Below are 15,966 nucleotides of genomic sequence, written 5' to 3'. Positions count from 1 at the left end.
CAATTTTTAGGTTTGCAAGGGATTCTGGGTAACAGAACCTGGTGAGAGCCAGTCAAGTCACCCCATCCCGGATTCCCCTGGGTGTCTAGTTTTCAAAAATGTATAGGTTTGCTAGGTTTCCCTAAGTGCCGGCAGAGCTAGGGTTCAAAAACTACAGCTAGGCACTTTGCAAAAAAAGGGTAATTCCTCATTGTGAAAATGTGGTGTTTTCACGTTGCGTTTTTAGCCGTTTCCTGTAGTGGGCACTATGCCTACCAACACACAAGTGAGGTACCATTTTTATTGGGAGACTTAGGGTAATTCAGATTTGTAAAACAACTGTTATTACCTATTGACTTTCGTTGCATTTCTGCCATACAAATGAAAGACAATGTGTAAAAAATAAGTAATTTTGAAAAATGATCAATAATTCTCATGCTAGTATGAGTATTCCCAATTTCGAAAATGTGCAAATATCTATTGTTTCTACACTCTATATTTTGTTCCCATTTCATATCGATTTTTCCATGTATACATTTTCCCAGAATAATTGCTATATAGCCGGTACATAATAAAAAAACATTGCAAGTCGCTGCTCGGTTTTTGGCTCTGGGTTCGTCGGGTTCTTGGTGAACCTACAAGTCCTAAATATCCCCACAACCAGTAAGGTCCAGCGGATGTAACTGTATATTGCTTTCAAAGAGCTGTGACAATTAGAAGAAGTTACAGGTGAAAAAGCTGACACAAAATGCTGTTTTTTTCAACTAATTTTCTTTTTTTCTATATTTAACTGGCAGTTTCTATAAAGAAACCTTGAAGGATCTACACAAATGACCCCTTGCTGAATTAAGAATTTTGTCTACTTTTCTAAAATGTATAGTTGTCTAGGATCCATTATTGCTTTCATACCCATTTCTACCATTAACTGGAAGGAGGGTGAAAGCACAAAATATAGCAAAAATAGGCAATGTCCCAGAAAAATGCCAAAACTGTGTAAAAAATGTTGGTTTTCTGACAAACGTCTGCTTGACCCTGAAAGCTGGGAAGATGGTGATTTCAGCACAACAACCCCTTTTTTTATACCATTTGCAGGGAAAAAAACAGACACTTTCATCTGTAGCCCTTTTTCGTATTTTTCCCCAAAAAACCAAAATGTAGCTGTATTTTGGCTAACTTCTGGGTCGCCTCCAGGGGAATCCACAAACCCTGGGTACCTTTAGAATCCTCATGAAGTTGGAAGAAAAGGACGCAAATTTGGAGTGTATACCTTATGTGGTCAAAAAGTTACAGGGGCCGAAGCGCGAACTACCTCAAATAGCCAAAAAAAGGCTTAGCACAGGGGGAGGAAAGGCCTAGCAGCGAAGGGGTTAAGTTCAGTGTAAGTCATCCAAAAGCTCTACTGTTTAGCACCCTTATATTAGATTGATGGCTTTTCAAGAGTAGATGAAAAACATAACGGCAGCTGATAAGCCATCAAGTAAAAAAAGGTTGGTGAATTAGTAAAGGTAAAGAGGCAAGCAGTGTCCACAGTGGGCTGCTAGAAACTGGCAAAACAATTTTCTCATTCAAAAACATTTTCTGACACAGAAGAATGTGTGTAACTGCAACAAATGATGGACGGAATGTTGAATGATTCAAACATTCTCCCCCAGTAGAGAGGTCTGGGTTAACTCCATCGTTCTTTTGCCCACTACGCCCCACTGTTTGGATCCAGCCATATGCAAATCAGTCTTGACCCTGTGCTTCAATGGAACAGTCCAGACCGAACTGCCAAGCCAGGTCCTCCCTGGACCGGAGACGAGCATCATAGGACCGGTTTCGGGGTATGTCACCCTTCATTAGCCAGGCTAGCTTGAATCCAGTGGCACAGTGAGCAAGGGACCCACGTCTGGGAATACCCATCCCACTTAGGGCGAAAAGTGTAACTGCAACAAATGATGGACGAAATGTTGAATGATTCAAACATTCTCCCCCAGTCAAGAGATCTGGGTTAAATCCATCATTTTTTTGCCCACTACGCCACCCCAGTTTGGAACTAGTCATATGCAAATCAGTCTTGACCCTGTAGCTCATGGGAACAATCCAGACCAAACTGCCAAGCCAGGTCCTCCCTGGACCGGAAACAAGCATCCCAGAAAAATGTGTGGCACAAAAAATACATCAAACCAAGTGCCGAACCAATGAGTCCTTGATGGATCAAACAATCTAAGTTTTGCAAGTGCTACATTGTTAATGTATAGGGCACACGCAGTTCTTTAATTTATAAAAGTCGAGTTGTAAAAAAAAAAAAAAACATTTTTGGGGTAGAACCTAGATTTCAAATTCAGTAAAAATTGTGTTTCTCTGTATGAAGGACATTTGGTGATAGCGCGCTGTATAAATATCTTTTAACATAACATAACATAACACACAGTTGGCTCTCATTTGTGACGGTGGTTCTTCCAAATGTCCTCACATCACCTTATACTTCCAAATGTCCTTGCGTCACCTCATACTTCCAAATGTCTCTCATTGATGCAGTGAAGTAAAGGGTCTAGAAGCCAAAACCATTTTTCATTTAAATGCTCTCCTAGTAACTGGATAGGAGCGCTACAAATGTTCTCTGTTCTTTTTAGCCCATGTATCCAAGTCAGAGAGTCGGACACCAATTTTTTTTAAAGATGCATTTCTTCTAATGTCAAATTGTCTGACTTTGTTTCAGATGGAGCCGCCAGCGACCATTCATTTGAAATACCCCATTACTATAGATTCTCAGTGCCAAGAACGAAAATGGTTTGTGTTTAATCAATTTTTTTGGTGCTTTATTTCATAAAAAGAAATTTTACTGCAGCTCCATTTTCTTTTGCTGTAACATTCCGAACTTTTGACGACACGATGATTGAGGTAAGCACATTCCGAGTGATCTTCTACTTTGAACCTGCAACAAGAAGAAAACAATTTCAGGGCTTTTACTCGAGTTTACATTAAGAACAGAATAAATATACCCAAAAGCTTATAAGCCAGAAAAGCCTTCAAGTGCCACATAACGGGAAACAATTCGACAAGTTCACCCGCCTGGGGACGGGGGCCTGGCAGGATAGACACTGGTGGGTGATGTAGGGGGCTGGATATTTAGCTGGCAACTGTAAGTAACATGCGGGCTTCCTGGGAACAAGGCCTCAGTCTAGGGTTCCTCTGGGTTCATTGTGCAGTAGCGGACAGGTAGTGTCCACTTATTGGAAAAGGAAGACGTCATAACGGGATCCATTCAACTGAAAAACTGGCACACGATTCCCCAAAGAGGAAACAACGATTTACAACAGAAACATTGAGCAGCATAAGAGTGAGGAATAAGGTCAAACGCCTCTTGGTTGTTGGCCTTGAAAGATCTAGATCAGGGAGTTCACTGAAGGTCCAGGAAGACTTTAGCAGTGCTGTGTTCAGGACAACAGCTCACTGTCAGTGAAGTTACTTTACACCCAATAACTAAAGATATATTATGTGACCGGTCTAAAAATCTGGGATTAATCCAGCCCTCTGGGAGTAAACAGTGTGACACGACTAGGGCCAGAAGTGAAGAACAGAGCAATGCTGGGATGCAACCAGCCCTGAGGGGGTTAAACAACGTGACAAGACTTTAGGGAACTCAGGAGAACGGAGCAAAGCTGGGATACAGATATAAATCAGCAGAAGTGGGAGGTTTTGTTTTCAATCTGAACATAGTCAGTTTGAGGGGCCGCAACACAGTACACAGCATACATTTGCACCACCCTGTTGGCAGCTGCATTTGGATCAGTGTACACCTGAGCCGAGGGTGTTGTCAGTATACAGGTTATCCCTGCCAGCGGACGAGGCCACTGAGCTCCTCTTTTGAGGGTAATCACACTGGCAGAGGATATGACCCATGCATATGTAGCCCCACCTCAGCCCAAAATACCAGCGTGAGAGAACCACTCCGAAACAGCCCAGTCCTGCTCTAATATAAATGTGGATCTGGTTTAGTGACAGGTGTGGAAAACATACCAGAATGTGGGAAGCAGATGGAGGGGTGATACGATAGAACCTCTCTGCCACTATCTCCAATGATAAAATCTACCACCGACAAGGGCAGTAACGTTTTTTTCCATTTCTGGAAGTTAAGAATTTCAAGAGAGACCATCCTATGCCTGTTAAAATATTGAATAGTTTAAAAAACAGGTTTTAAGAAAAAAGCAAACAATAAAGGGAAGGAGGGACAGGATACACAAATCACTAACAAACCTTAACACAATGAAAGAGGCTTCAATTCAATTAAACATGACCCTTGCAATTCATTTCTCACAATATAAACCTGCGAGATAAGGATTCTGGAATAAAATAAACCAAAAAAAGGAGTAATAAATACACAGACCGAATATATGACGTTACAACGCAAACAATTACAATGCATGCCTTTACAACGCGGCAGGTTCTACATCGCAGCTACCTTTACAATGCATGATTTTACAACGCATGCCATTACAACGCATTTTTTGAAACTACCTTTACAACGCATTCCATTACAACGCATACCACAACACATAATACTTTTAGGGTAACAGTGGGGTAAGTGTTGAATAGTATAGGGGTAAAATTACTATTCCCACTCCAGTGAGTGCAACAGTAGGGTAAGTGTTGGGTAGTGTAGCAGTAAAAATTACTATTCCCACTCCAGTGAGTGCAACAGTAGGGTACGTGTTGGATAGTTTAGGGGCAAAAATTAATATTCCCATGTACCCCCAAACCCATACCCACCCTAAAAATAAAAAAATAAAAAACATTACTTAGCTTATAATGCATTGTAATGGCATGCGTTGTAATGGTATGCGTTGCAATGGCATTCATTGTAATGATATGCATTGTAATAGTATGCATTGTAATGGCATGCGTTGTAATGGCATGCGTTGTAATGGCATGCATTGTAATGGCATGCATTGTAATGGCATGCATTGTAATGGCATGCAATGTAAGTGCAATTGCATTGTAACAACCAGGTTGTAAAGGTAGTGCGTTGTAATAGTTGTTTCACACACAGACCAGCTTCACAACAGAGGTGTTAGAGTTTTGAACTCACTTTTGCGTAAGGGGTCAGGAGTAATCCAGGTTAGTGCTAGGGACCCTGTATTGTCTTATATCAAAGTAAGGCTGGAAATGAACAGACCAGACAGGATGCACACATTTGCTTTTAAAAATCAATGGGCCAGATGTACAAAGCTTTTTCCAGCTCATAAACAGCTCGATTCCCAGTTGCAGGGAGGCCTCTGGAAGCTTGTGTTCCTGTAGCTCACACAGGTCAGACAACTGACTCTTGAGTCACTCTGGGTAGCCTGGAAAGAAGGCAAGCAGTTCCAGTCCTTGAGACAGTAAGGGAGTCCATGTGGCAGCAGGGAAGATTTTCTGATTCTTCCACAGATCCAGGAGTGTGCTGGGTTCAGAAGGTAGTATTTTATACCTGGTTTCTCCCTCCCACCTCCTCTTAATGCTACAGTTGGGTCAGTGCTGCCTCCCACGCAGCGCCTCCCGCTTCATTAGTTGTATTATTTTTCACTTTTCTGCAATTTTCCATGTTGCTCGGCAGTTGGGCTTTTGTTTGGTAGGATATGACTTTGTTAAGGGTTCTTTTTAAAGGGGATTGGGTTTGTTTTTATTCCCTTAACTCAATTTAGTAATGCGCAAAACACTAGCTATATTCTTGAACAGAAGGGGGGTTTGGGGGGGAGGGCAGCCGACCGCAGGGAGGTCCCCCCCCAGGGCGGTTTGGGAGGGGGTGCGTGGGGGGGTGGACTGGCCTTGCGCCGGCCATTTTGAATTCGGGCTACATTTTTTGTAGCCCAAAAGTAGCCCAATTATAAAGTTGTTGGGCGCCTGCTCCCAGCCACCATTTTAGGTTTGGTGACCTGGTGGCTGGGAGCTTGGCTAGTAGTGTTTTTTGTCGTAGACATACGTTGAGTGTTTTAATTGCCAGGGTTTTAGTCGCGATGGCGTCGCAAGACTTTCGTGTCCTGGAGGCCCTCCGACTCTTAAGTGAGGCGGGTAGGATGGACCTCGTCATCGGCGAGGTTGCGGGGCCGTCGCAGCCCACGCGGCAGGCCTCAGCTGGTGTGTCGGTGGCTGTGGCCGCATGTACTTCACCCAAACGGCAGAAGATGGGAGCGGTAAGTGAGCGGGGCCGCCCGCGTTTTAAAAAGGCGGCCCCCGCTCAAGTTTTACAATCGTCTCTGGGAGCGTCGGTGCTGGCGGGTGCTGCTGTTGAGGTGGGCCGGGGGTTGTGGTGCGCGAGTAAGGAGCCGGGGGTTGTCGCGGTAACCGCAGAACGTTCCTCTTCCTCCCCCGCTGCGAGTGGTACGCGCGGGGGGACCGGGGTGTTAAGCGGCGCTCGGCTTCTATGCCTGAAGCGCCGCGGGGGACAGTGGCGGTGCCTCGTAGCGAGGCTCAAGTGTGCATGGGAGCGGCGGGTGTCGGGGTTAATGTGCCTGAGGGCAATGAGGTGTTTTTACGCCAGGTTGTTGAGCGCGATATCGGGGGGGGGCGGAGCCAGCGCGGAACTATCGATGCGCTCCAGGGCGGTAGGGAGATTTCCTGCAGGGGAGCCTTCTATGGCCAGAGTGGGCCCGACACAGGCGTTTGTGCGGGACTTGGGGTTGGAAAGGGCAAGGGGTCATGTTGATGGTGGTTTAGCCAGCCTTTTACTGTTTTCCTCCCCTTCATCATTCAAGGGAGAAAGGGGGTCTGTTGGGGGGAGTTCGTGCGGGGAGGGTGAATGGGCTCAAGTGGGGGGGTGGCATTCTCAACACGATGCAGCGGCAAGCAGTGATCATAGGAGTGTGAGGGCGCCTGTATCTCCGCCTTGGGGGGGTATGGGGCCCTCGGTTTCAGGGAAGGAGCGTCAAGGGTCAGCAGGGGTGGGGGGGTTTGTCACCGGTGATGAGGGTTTGGTTTTTGGGGACCTGGAGCCGGCTGGGGGGGGGGGTTTGGATTGGGAGGGGCTCGACATTTTTCCGTCATGGTCTGAGGGGGTACGGGGCCTCGGAGAAGGTGATTCTTTGGGGGGGTCATGGGTGAGGGAGCGCGATAGGGGGATGTTTAAAAGTTTTGGGGGATAGTTTGGGGTATCGTGGTGGTGAGTTGGCAGGGTCTGAGGTTTTGCGGGGTTGCGGGGCTGGTGAAGGGGTTGGTTCTGCGTCTGCGGTGGTGCAGGCAATGTTGGAATGGAGTGGGGATGAGGAAGGGGTAGTGTCTCCGTCTCCGGTTGGTAGGGGTTTTTCCGGTTTGACGAGTATTAGTGGGCAGAGGGAGTCTTTTAAGAGTGGTGTAGGGGCAGGTGTAGCAGGTAGTTTTCAGGGACCCAGCACACCAGTCCGATATTTTTCTTAGTTTTCAGGGACTCAGCACACCAGTCCGATATTTTTCTTCACAGGTTAGGAGGTCTAGCAGTGCAGCGGACTCGGTGAGGCAAGGTGCGGCCCAGTTACACCGAGGAGAAGGGAGGGTGAGGCCTGGCGCGGCACATTCCGTACCATCGGGGGATCCCGTCGCGGCCAGCACACGAAAGTCCGGCGCGACTTCGCTGGCCCCAACGTTCGGAAGGTCACGGTGGTCAGCATTTACACAGGAATTGGATGGTCAGGCCAGTCAACGGTTGGGGGAGGACCGGCATGTACAGTCGGCTCCCCCGCAGAGAGGATATTCTGGGGCCATTGGGGCCGGTGTGAGTCAACAAAAGGCAGGGTCTGGTAAGGCCCGTGTGGTGGAATTTGCCACGGAGGTGGCACAGGCGGAGGAGCCAATACTGTTGGACTATGAGGAAGATAGTCCGGAGGAAGGGGAGTTGCGGGATTATGGGGGGGGTCTTCTCATGTGTCTCGTAGTTTTTTGCAGCTCCCAGGTGCGGTCCCACATAAGCAGTCGGTGACAGTACGAGCCAAAGGAGAGTGCAGCCCATCGTCGAGGGCGCTTCCTGCAAGGGTTTCTCATGAGAGGTCGGCGCGGTGGTCGGAGTCCATCCGAGCACCCTCCTTAGAGCCAGGTGAGAGCGTTACGACACAGGCCAAACCTAAAATGGTGTCTGTGGGGACAGGAGGGGGGGGGGGGGGAGGTGTCGGAGGGGAGATTGTTCAAAGGAAAATATGTAAAGGATACAGGAGTAGGCACAGGGGATGGTGGAGTAGGCTTAGATACTAAAGTAGAGAGTGGGACCAACACCGACGTAGGGGATATTAAGGAGCCCTTGGTAAGTAAAGAATTAAAAATCAAAAAGCTCCCTTACATGGGGGTGACAAAGCCGCTAGGTGCGCATTTGATGCTGGAAACTAAGGAGCGCATATGGAAAGGGGAATATGTGGAGATTTTGAAACTTCTTCATAGAGAAGTGAGGTCCAAAGAGGGTTCGAAGGAGGAGGAATACGAGTTAGCCAAGCATCCTAAAGTGCCATTGACAATTGAAAATTGGACGGCTGCATTTTTAATTTACGCCAGTGTATACTGCGAGAAGTTTCCTGAGCCCTGCGTGGCTATGTTTAAGTATATGGATATCATTCGGAAGGCCTAAATTACGGGTAGTGGTTTTGCATGGGCACAGTATGACGAAGAGTTCAGGGCTCGGATGGCTTGGGACTCGGAGGCAAAATGGGGAGAGTTGGATAATGATTTGTGGCAACATACCATGGGGGCGGCGCCAGGGGGTAAGACCATTTTCACAGCTAGTGGTTTGCCTCTAGTTTATCGGCCCTTTCAGGGGAAGCCCACCCGGGGTGGGGTGGGAGGCACAGCCGCGACACAACCTGGATTTGGGGCATGCTGGGATTTCAACAAGGGTTTATGCACAAGGGAATTTTGCAAATACCGCCATGAGTGCTCTAAGTGTGGGAAAAGACATCCCCTCGTTAACTGTTGGGGCGTCAGACCGTCAGGTGGACAGCAAGGGCAGCATGCAGGTGCAGGAATGTCTGGCAACGCGCAGCATCCTCTGGATGGAAGGGGGGGAAGGGGAGCACAGGGTTCTGGGCCAAAGGGCTCCTACGCCAATTAAATTGGCACAGCTTGAGGAAGCATTGCGGGGCTATGAGAAGGAGGAGGCAAGACAGACACTTTTGGATGGTTTTCGGTGGGGTTTTCATTTGGGGTACCAGGGGCCTCGGCTCAGGAGGTGGGCGGATAATTTGAAATCCGCATCAGAGCATAATTTGGTGGTGCACGAAAAATTGAGCAAAGAAGTGCGTGAGGGGAGGATGGCAGGCCCTTTTGATGATTGCCCAGTTCACGATTTGATCATTTCCCCTATTGGGGTGGTGCCTAAGAAAGTGGAAGGGCAGTTTCGCCTGATTCAGCATTTGTCATGGCCAGAGGGGTCCTCGGTCAATGACTTTATTGATGAAGATGCTGCATCGGTGTCGTATTCCTCAGTTGATGTGGCCATGTCACTTGTAGTGACCGCGGGCGCAACTGCAGACATGGCAAAGTGTGATATCAAGCCAGCCTTTAGGCTGCTTCCGGTTCATCCGGATGATTGGCCTTTGTTGGGGATACATTTTGAAGGCAAATGGTATGTGGACAAGGCTTTACCAATGGGCTGCTCTGTGTCATGTGCTCTGTTCAAACTTTTCAGCACGTTCCTCCAGTGGTATTTCACGCAACGCACAGGTCACAATTTAGTTACACACTACTTGGATGATTTCTTTTTTGTTTGTTCCCCGGGCTCCACGGAGTGCCAGAGTGCTCTGGACACTTTCCACGAGCTTATGGGAGAGCTGGGGGTGCCACTAGCACCGGAAAAGACAATGGGGCCTGTTACTCTTTTATCCTTTTTGGGTATTGAGCTTGATTCAGTGGCAATGCAGGCTCGTCTGCCTGACGACAAAAGATTCAAAATGCTGGCTTTGCTTGACAGAATGTTGTCTAAACGGAAAGTGACAGTGAAAGACATTCAAGTGTTATTAGGTCATCTGAATTTTGCCTGCAGGGTCGTCAGGGCAGGGAGGACTTTTTGCAGGCGTTTGGGCCGGGCATTGGCAGGTCAGCATTTACCTCACCATCACGTGCACTTGTCAGCAGGGGTGAATAGAAGATTTGCGTATGTGGTCTGTTTTCTTGCAATCCTTTAATGGAGTACCACTGGCTAGGGACTAGGATTTACAGTGGGATGTGCAAATGTTTTCGGATGCGGCAGGCAGTGATGGTTTTGGTATTTACTGGCAGGGGCGGTGGTGTGCAGAGAAGTGGCCGCAGGAATGGAGGGCGGAGCATTACTTTTTTGGAGCTTTTCTCGCTCTTGGTGGCTTTGACTATTTGGGGCAAGGAGCTGGAGCATAAGAAGGTGCTTTTCCGTGTGGATAACATGGCCGTGGTGCAAATCGTCAACAGGCAGTCAGCAAGGGATGAGCAGGTTTTGAAGTTGTTGAGAGTGTTTGTGTTGGGATGTTTGCGCTATGACATTTCATTCAGGGCTTTGCACGTTCCGGGTGTGGACAATGACATTGCGGATGCTTTGTCTCGTTCGCAGTGGGGGAGATTCCATGGGCTGGCAAAGGAGGCGGACAAGACGCCGACCCCGATGCCGGAGCACCTCTGGTATGTCGGCAACGTAGGGTATTTCAACTGGTGGTAGGTTCTCTGTCCGTTTCCACGCGTGCAGCTTATGATTTGGCGTGGAAGGAATTTTTGGCATCTGGAGCTTGTAGGAGGGAGGAGTCTTGGCGCGGTTCAGAAGATGTTGTGCAGTTTATCCTAGACCTCATGGAGAAAGGTTTGTCTAGAGTTACCATTGCTGGGAAGTTGGCGGGTATTTCCTTTATGGGTAGGCTCTTTTGGGGATATTCCCCTTCTGCTGGGGAACTAGGAAGGAGGATGCTCGAGGGCTGGGCTAGGGAGCGGGGAGGTGCTCTTATGTCTTGCTCACCTATTTCTTGGCAGACGTTAGCACATTTGTTGGAAGTTTTACCTGTGGTTTGCAGGGGTGATTTTGAGGCATCGTTGTTTGCTACCCTTATGGTGTTCATGTTCTTTGGGGCTTTTCGGGTTTCTGAGCTCCTTGGGACCAAAGTAAAGCGGGGCATTTGCTGGCAAGAGGTGTTTTTTACGGATACAGGTGTGAACATTTGGCTGTCCAGTTCAAAAACGGATCAGAGGGGGGGTGGGAAAGGGGGTGTGGTTAGAAGCAGGAACCCCCAGTTGTACTTGTCCGCTGCGTTTGGCTAAGCAATGGAAGATCCTATCGGGGGGAGTAGGGAGTGATTTGGTTTTTAAACACATGAATGGCTCCCGTGTAACAGATTATCAGCTGCGTATGGTTTTGCGCAAAGGGTTGCAGCGGATTGGTTTGGACGGGGCTCAGTTTGGGACTCATTCTTTTAGAATAGGGGCAGCGACTGAAGAGCACAACCGGGGTTGGTCTCAGGGTGACATCATGCGGCTGGGGCGCTGGTCGTCAGACTGTTTTCATAAATATGTGAAAGTTAATGCAGTGGAGGCGCATGCGTCAACCCCCTTTTTGTGAGTCTCATTCTTTTTTCTCTTTTCAGGTTCTGTGGCTGGGCCCCATGCAAAGGAATTGACGGTGTGGATTGTAGGGCATTCATTTGTCAAGTGGGCACATGTACAAGCGTGCAAAAGTTATTTTGGGGGAATGTTGGGGTTCAATGAACATCTTTTTCGGATTATTTGGAAGGGAAAAGGGGGAATGCTCTGGAGGGATATTGTTCCGTGTTTGAATAATGCCATGGTGAGGGGCCAGTGCCCGGATATTTTGTTGATACAATTGGGGCGAAAATGATCTCTGTAGCGTGAAAGGGGTGGTTTTATTGCGGGCAATGAAGAGGGATTTGGCCCTGGTCGGGTTGCCATGTGCTGTGGACGGAATTGGTCCCGCGGAGGGTGTGGAGAGGGGCTTTGAACCCCAGAGCTATTGACAGGGCACGGAAGAAGGTGAATGCGGAGATTTCTAGATTTTGCCGCTGTTTGGGTTTCAGGAGAGTGACTCACGAGGAAATCCGTTTTGAGGCGGTGGTGTTTTTTCGGGGTGATGGTGTGCATTTGTCAAGGATGGGAATGGATCTATATGTGCTTGAAATTAGGAAAGTTTTGTCCCGTTGTGTGAACGTTCAAAGTCATGGTCAAGGGGTCTAAAGGTTTTTCTCTGTTGGGGGGCAGAAAGAGGGGTGGTTAGTTGTTACACCACCCCTTCTTTCTGGGTGGCGGGGGTTATTTGAATTTTGACAGTTTTGACGGAGGTTGGTTGATTAATTTGTTGAGTTGGGTTATCGACAGGGAAAGGATAGGTTGGTTAAGTTTAGTTCGGTTCCACAGTTTGGGTGATGGATAGCTGTAAAGGGGCAGGCAGGGGAGTTTGGTTAACGGAAGGTTTGTATTTAGAGGATTTGATGGGGTTATACAGGAATGTAATGTTTGATATTGTTGTAATGTTGCAATGTACGGGCGGGTTCGAAGAAATTTAGGGGAGGGGGGCGGGGTGTGGGGTTAGGTATATGGTTTATTTAGTGAGGTTTAGTTTTGGAAGGCTGTTTGCCAAGGTTTTTAAAAATTGTAATGTGCACCTGTTCCAATAAAGCGGCCTTTTTCACACAAAGTCTTTGTCCGTGGCCTGCTTCACTCCCCCACCCCTCCCTCCCAAGGGGGGCTTGGGGGGGGCAGCCGACCGCAGGGAAGTCCCCCCCCCGGGCGGTTTAGGAGGGGGTGCGTGGGGGGGTGGGCTGGCCTCGCGCCGGCCATTTTGAATTTGGGCTACATTTTTTGTAGCCCAAAAGTAGCCCAACTATAAAGTTGTTGGGCGCCTGCTCCCAGCCACCATTTTAGGTTTGGTGACCTGGTGGCTGGGAGCTTGGCTAGTAGTGTTTTTCGCCCCCCCCCCTTTCCCTCCCACAAAAAACACGTTTTTCATTTGGTCCCCCCCTTTTTTATATTTTGCCTCTTTTTTCCGTTTTTGCTTTTCTTCATTCCGGAATTTTTATTGGTGTTTTTTCTGGGACAGGTGCGCAGGGTTTTTTTACTATGTATTTGTCGCTTGGAGCAGGTGCAGTGCGGGGGTTATTTGAATTTTAACAGTTTTGACGGAGGTTGGTTGATTAATTTGTTGAGTTGGGTTATGGACAGGGAAAGGATAGGTTGGTTAAGTTTAGTTTGGTTCCACAGTTTGGGTGATGGATAGCTGTAAAGGGGCAGGCAGGGGAGTTTGGTTAACGGAAGGTTTGTATTTAGAGGTTTTGATGGGGTTATACAGGAATGTAATGTTTGATATTGTTGTAATGTTGCAATGTACGGGCGGGGGCGGATTCGAAGAAATTTGGGGAGGGGGCGGGGAGTGGGGTTAGGTACATGGTTTATTTAGTAAGGTTTAGTTTTGGAAGGCTGTTTGCCAAGGTTTTTAAAAATTGTAATGTGCACCTGTTCTCATAAAGCGGCCTTTTTCACACAAAGTCTTTGTCCGTGGCCTGCTTCACCCCCCCACCCCTCCCTCCCAAAACGAATATTTGAGCCTTAGTGCTTGGTGTGGAGATGGTGCAGTCCTGCTCTGCTTTCAGTTGCGGGAACAGGTACAAAAAGGAGACGTCCATAAATCGCCACAAGTAAGAAACTATTCTTGCTCACGTGCTTTGAGTGCGGCACTTTTTACATTCTAGTTATGGTTCATATTTAATAGGATATATCTGCTTTATTGAGGATTTCAGCCTATTTTGCAGTCTTATTCTAGCCCACTTCAACATGGCCGCCCTTGTCCATGTTCTTTCCTTTCCTTTTTTTATCCTTGCATGCATGCGCTGTAGTTTCACTAATCACCTTCGCCTGTTTTACTTTACTGCAGTGGTTCCCAAACTGTGCGCCGCAGCACCCCGATGCGCCATCAAAACTTGCTAGGGGCGACGCACACCAAGCACACAGTTGAGAACCACTGCTTTCACAAATAAAATGATAGCTGTTTAGCTGTTGTTGCACACAAATCTAAGAGAAATTAGGTTTGTGTTATGTGACCTACTTGTCTGTACGCTTATCAGTAGGTGTCCACTTTCCATTCGCATGCTCTTCGGGCGATAACACTTTTACTCTCTCTGTATGTATGGGTGCTATACTGCCGCTTAGTTAGTCCCTTCTCTGTGTCTCTGAAACTTGGCTAGTATGGAGTCTATCGTCAGTGTTTATAAACGCTACTAATTCCGTGGAGTGAGCAAGCCCAGGAGTCTGCAGCGACTGTGGCCACGTGTAGTTAAAGAGCATCCTCAGAGTCCAGGAAAAGGTAGCAAAATACCCACAGCACCCAGAAAGAAGCAGTTGTGGTTAGCTTTCCGCACCCGGTATGGCACCTGCATCTCCAGCCACCACAGCCAAGGCGGCTGAAGCAGCAGGGGCCATGAACTGCAGCTCCAGCAGGTTGCAGAACCTGCGCTTCATGGAGAGTAGCAGCACCATGGAGGTGAAGAGTAAGGTGAGTGGGACACATTTCACCTGCTTCAAAAGTTCTCACCATGTCGTTGAAAGCACAGTGGCCCTGGTGAATTGATTTGTACGGTCAATTGCCAGCATGTCCCATTGGTAAGAGCAGGAATTTTCCTATCAAATCTATAACTTTGCCTAGTTACTTTGTTAACATAGCCATAGCGTTACTGTACAATTGCTATAAAAGCTTAAAATATGGTATGCACTTTTTTCTTTAACCATTCACTCTACTGCCAAAAAAAACATAAATAAACACTGCCATTTACAATGCCAATAGCTCCAACTCCAGCAATTGCAAGAGCAATTGCATTGCAAATTCTTGTTTCTCCTTGGTTTTCTATTGATTTTGGCAAGCCTTTGTGGGAGGTTTAGAGGTTCTACCACGTTTGTCTCACTTGACAGTTTAGTCCATCTACACTTTACTGTGCTGTACTAAAGAAATGCATTAGAGCCCCTCCACCCCTGCTCCCCTCCCACACACACACATTGGATGGAGGGACATTGGGCAAACCCTCTCAGGCCACTGGTCTGTTTGAATGCCATTCACATTTTACTGCTACCCACAAAAGCAACACTTCAGGAATTTGCAGCATTTTATTGTTAGTGTTTTTTTGAACGCATGCTCATCTTTCTGAAAATGAGTGCGAGGAAGGGTCGAAGTCCTTAAGTTTTCTCTCTATTATAATTTATCCATATACCCGAAAATTACCCGATGAAAAACAGCGAACAAACACTGTATGATTGTTTTGTATTTGTCTTCTGAGGAAAGCTTAAGCAATACCAGAGGCCTAAGTTGGTTGGTGACAAGCCTGTGATAAAAGCTAGACTATGACTCAATAATTTGGAAACGTTGTGTTAGAGACCATTGGACTTATCTGTTTATTATGAAAAGTTACAACAATGGGCTGACTTATTTATTGCAAAAAGCCTATGCTAAGGGCAGTAAGAAGTTGAATGGTGGATTTATATTACACTGCGTTAATAAAGTATTTATTACATATAAAATCCCTCAGACTTTTGTCACAGGCAAGGGTTTTGGTGGGTTTACCCGACACTCTGAGGGTAGGAAATATGCAGTGTGATAATCCTTGTTTGGCTCCCTTAAGAGGGGTTATATATAGTTTTGCAATTGTAATTTGGTACATATTTGTAAATTCATTTGTAGAACTTAGTTGGGAGTGTGCTGAACTGCTTGACCTTTATGTAGCAGCACAACAATAATGCACCATGGATAAACGTTAGTGTTTGCGCGCTTTTTCTTGCAAGCATATGCCACCCACATTTGAGGCTCTTTTACTTTTACTTAATTTATCTTGCATATGCTTCAAAAAAACAAACCATCATACCCCAAACATAGCTTGCAAGGGCCATAAATATTAGCTTTTCCAATACTGGTCTGGTTTAGAGAATTTCACATTGCACCAACCTGCCTCTATGTCACAGCAGACAATTTTACACAGAACCCTTTTATTACAGATGGAACATATCAAACACGAGGTGTTGCAGAGAGAACGTGTGTATGGGGAGCAGAGTTTGTACTGGGATTTT

General features: G+C 47.1%; 1 protein-coding gene across 1 annotated transcript in view; it reads right to left on the bottom strand.

Moving 5' to 3' along the window:
- Positions 1-273: 273 nt before the first annotated feature.
- Positions 274-15,966, bottom strand: part of LOC146813010 (C-type lectin domain family 2 member B-like) — a 123,290-nt gene continuing 107,597 nt past the window's right edge. Inside the window, exon 5 of the mRNA XM_085620028.1 lies at positions 274-2,896. Within this exon, the coding sequence (XP_085476154.1) occupies positions 2,764-2,896 (133 nt within the window). The 3' untranslated portion in view covers positions 274-2,763. The remainder of the gene's footprint in view (positions 2,897-15,966) is intronic.

This window comes from Triturus cristatus, chromosome 7, assembly GCF_964204655.1.
Source record: "Triturus cristatus chromosome 7, aTriCri1.1, whole genome shotgun sequence".
NCBI lineage: Eukaryota > Metazoa > Chordata > Amphibia > Caudata > Salamandridae > Triturus > Triturus cristatus.
The sequence above is the reverse complement of the archived record's forward strand: the minus strand, read 5'-3'. Positions and strand labels throughout refer to the sequence as shown.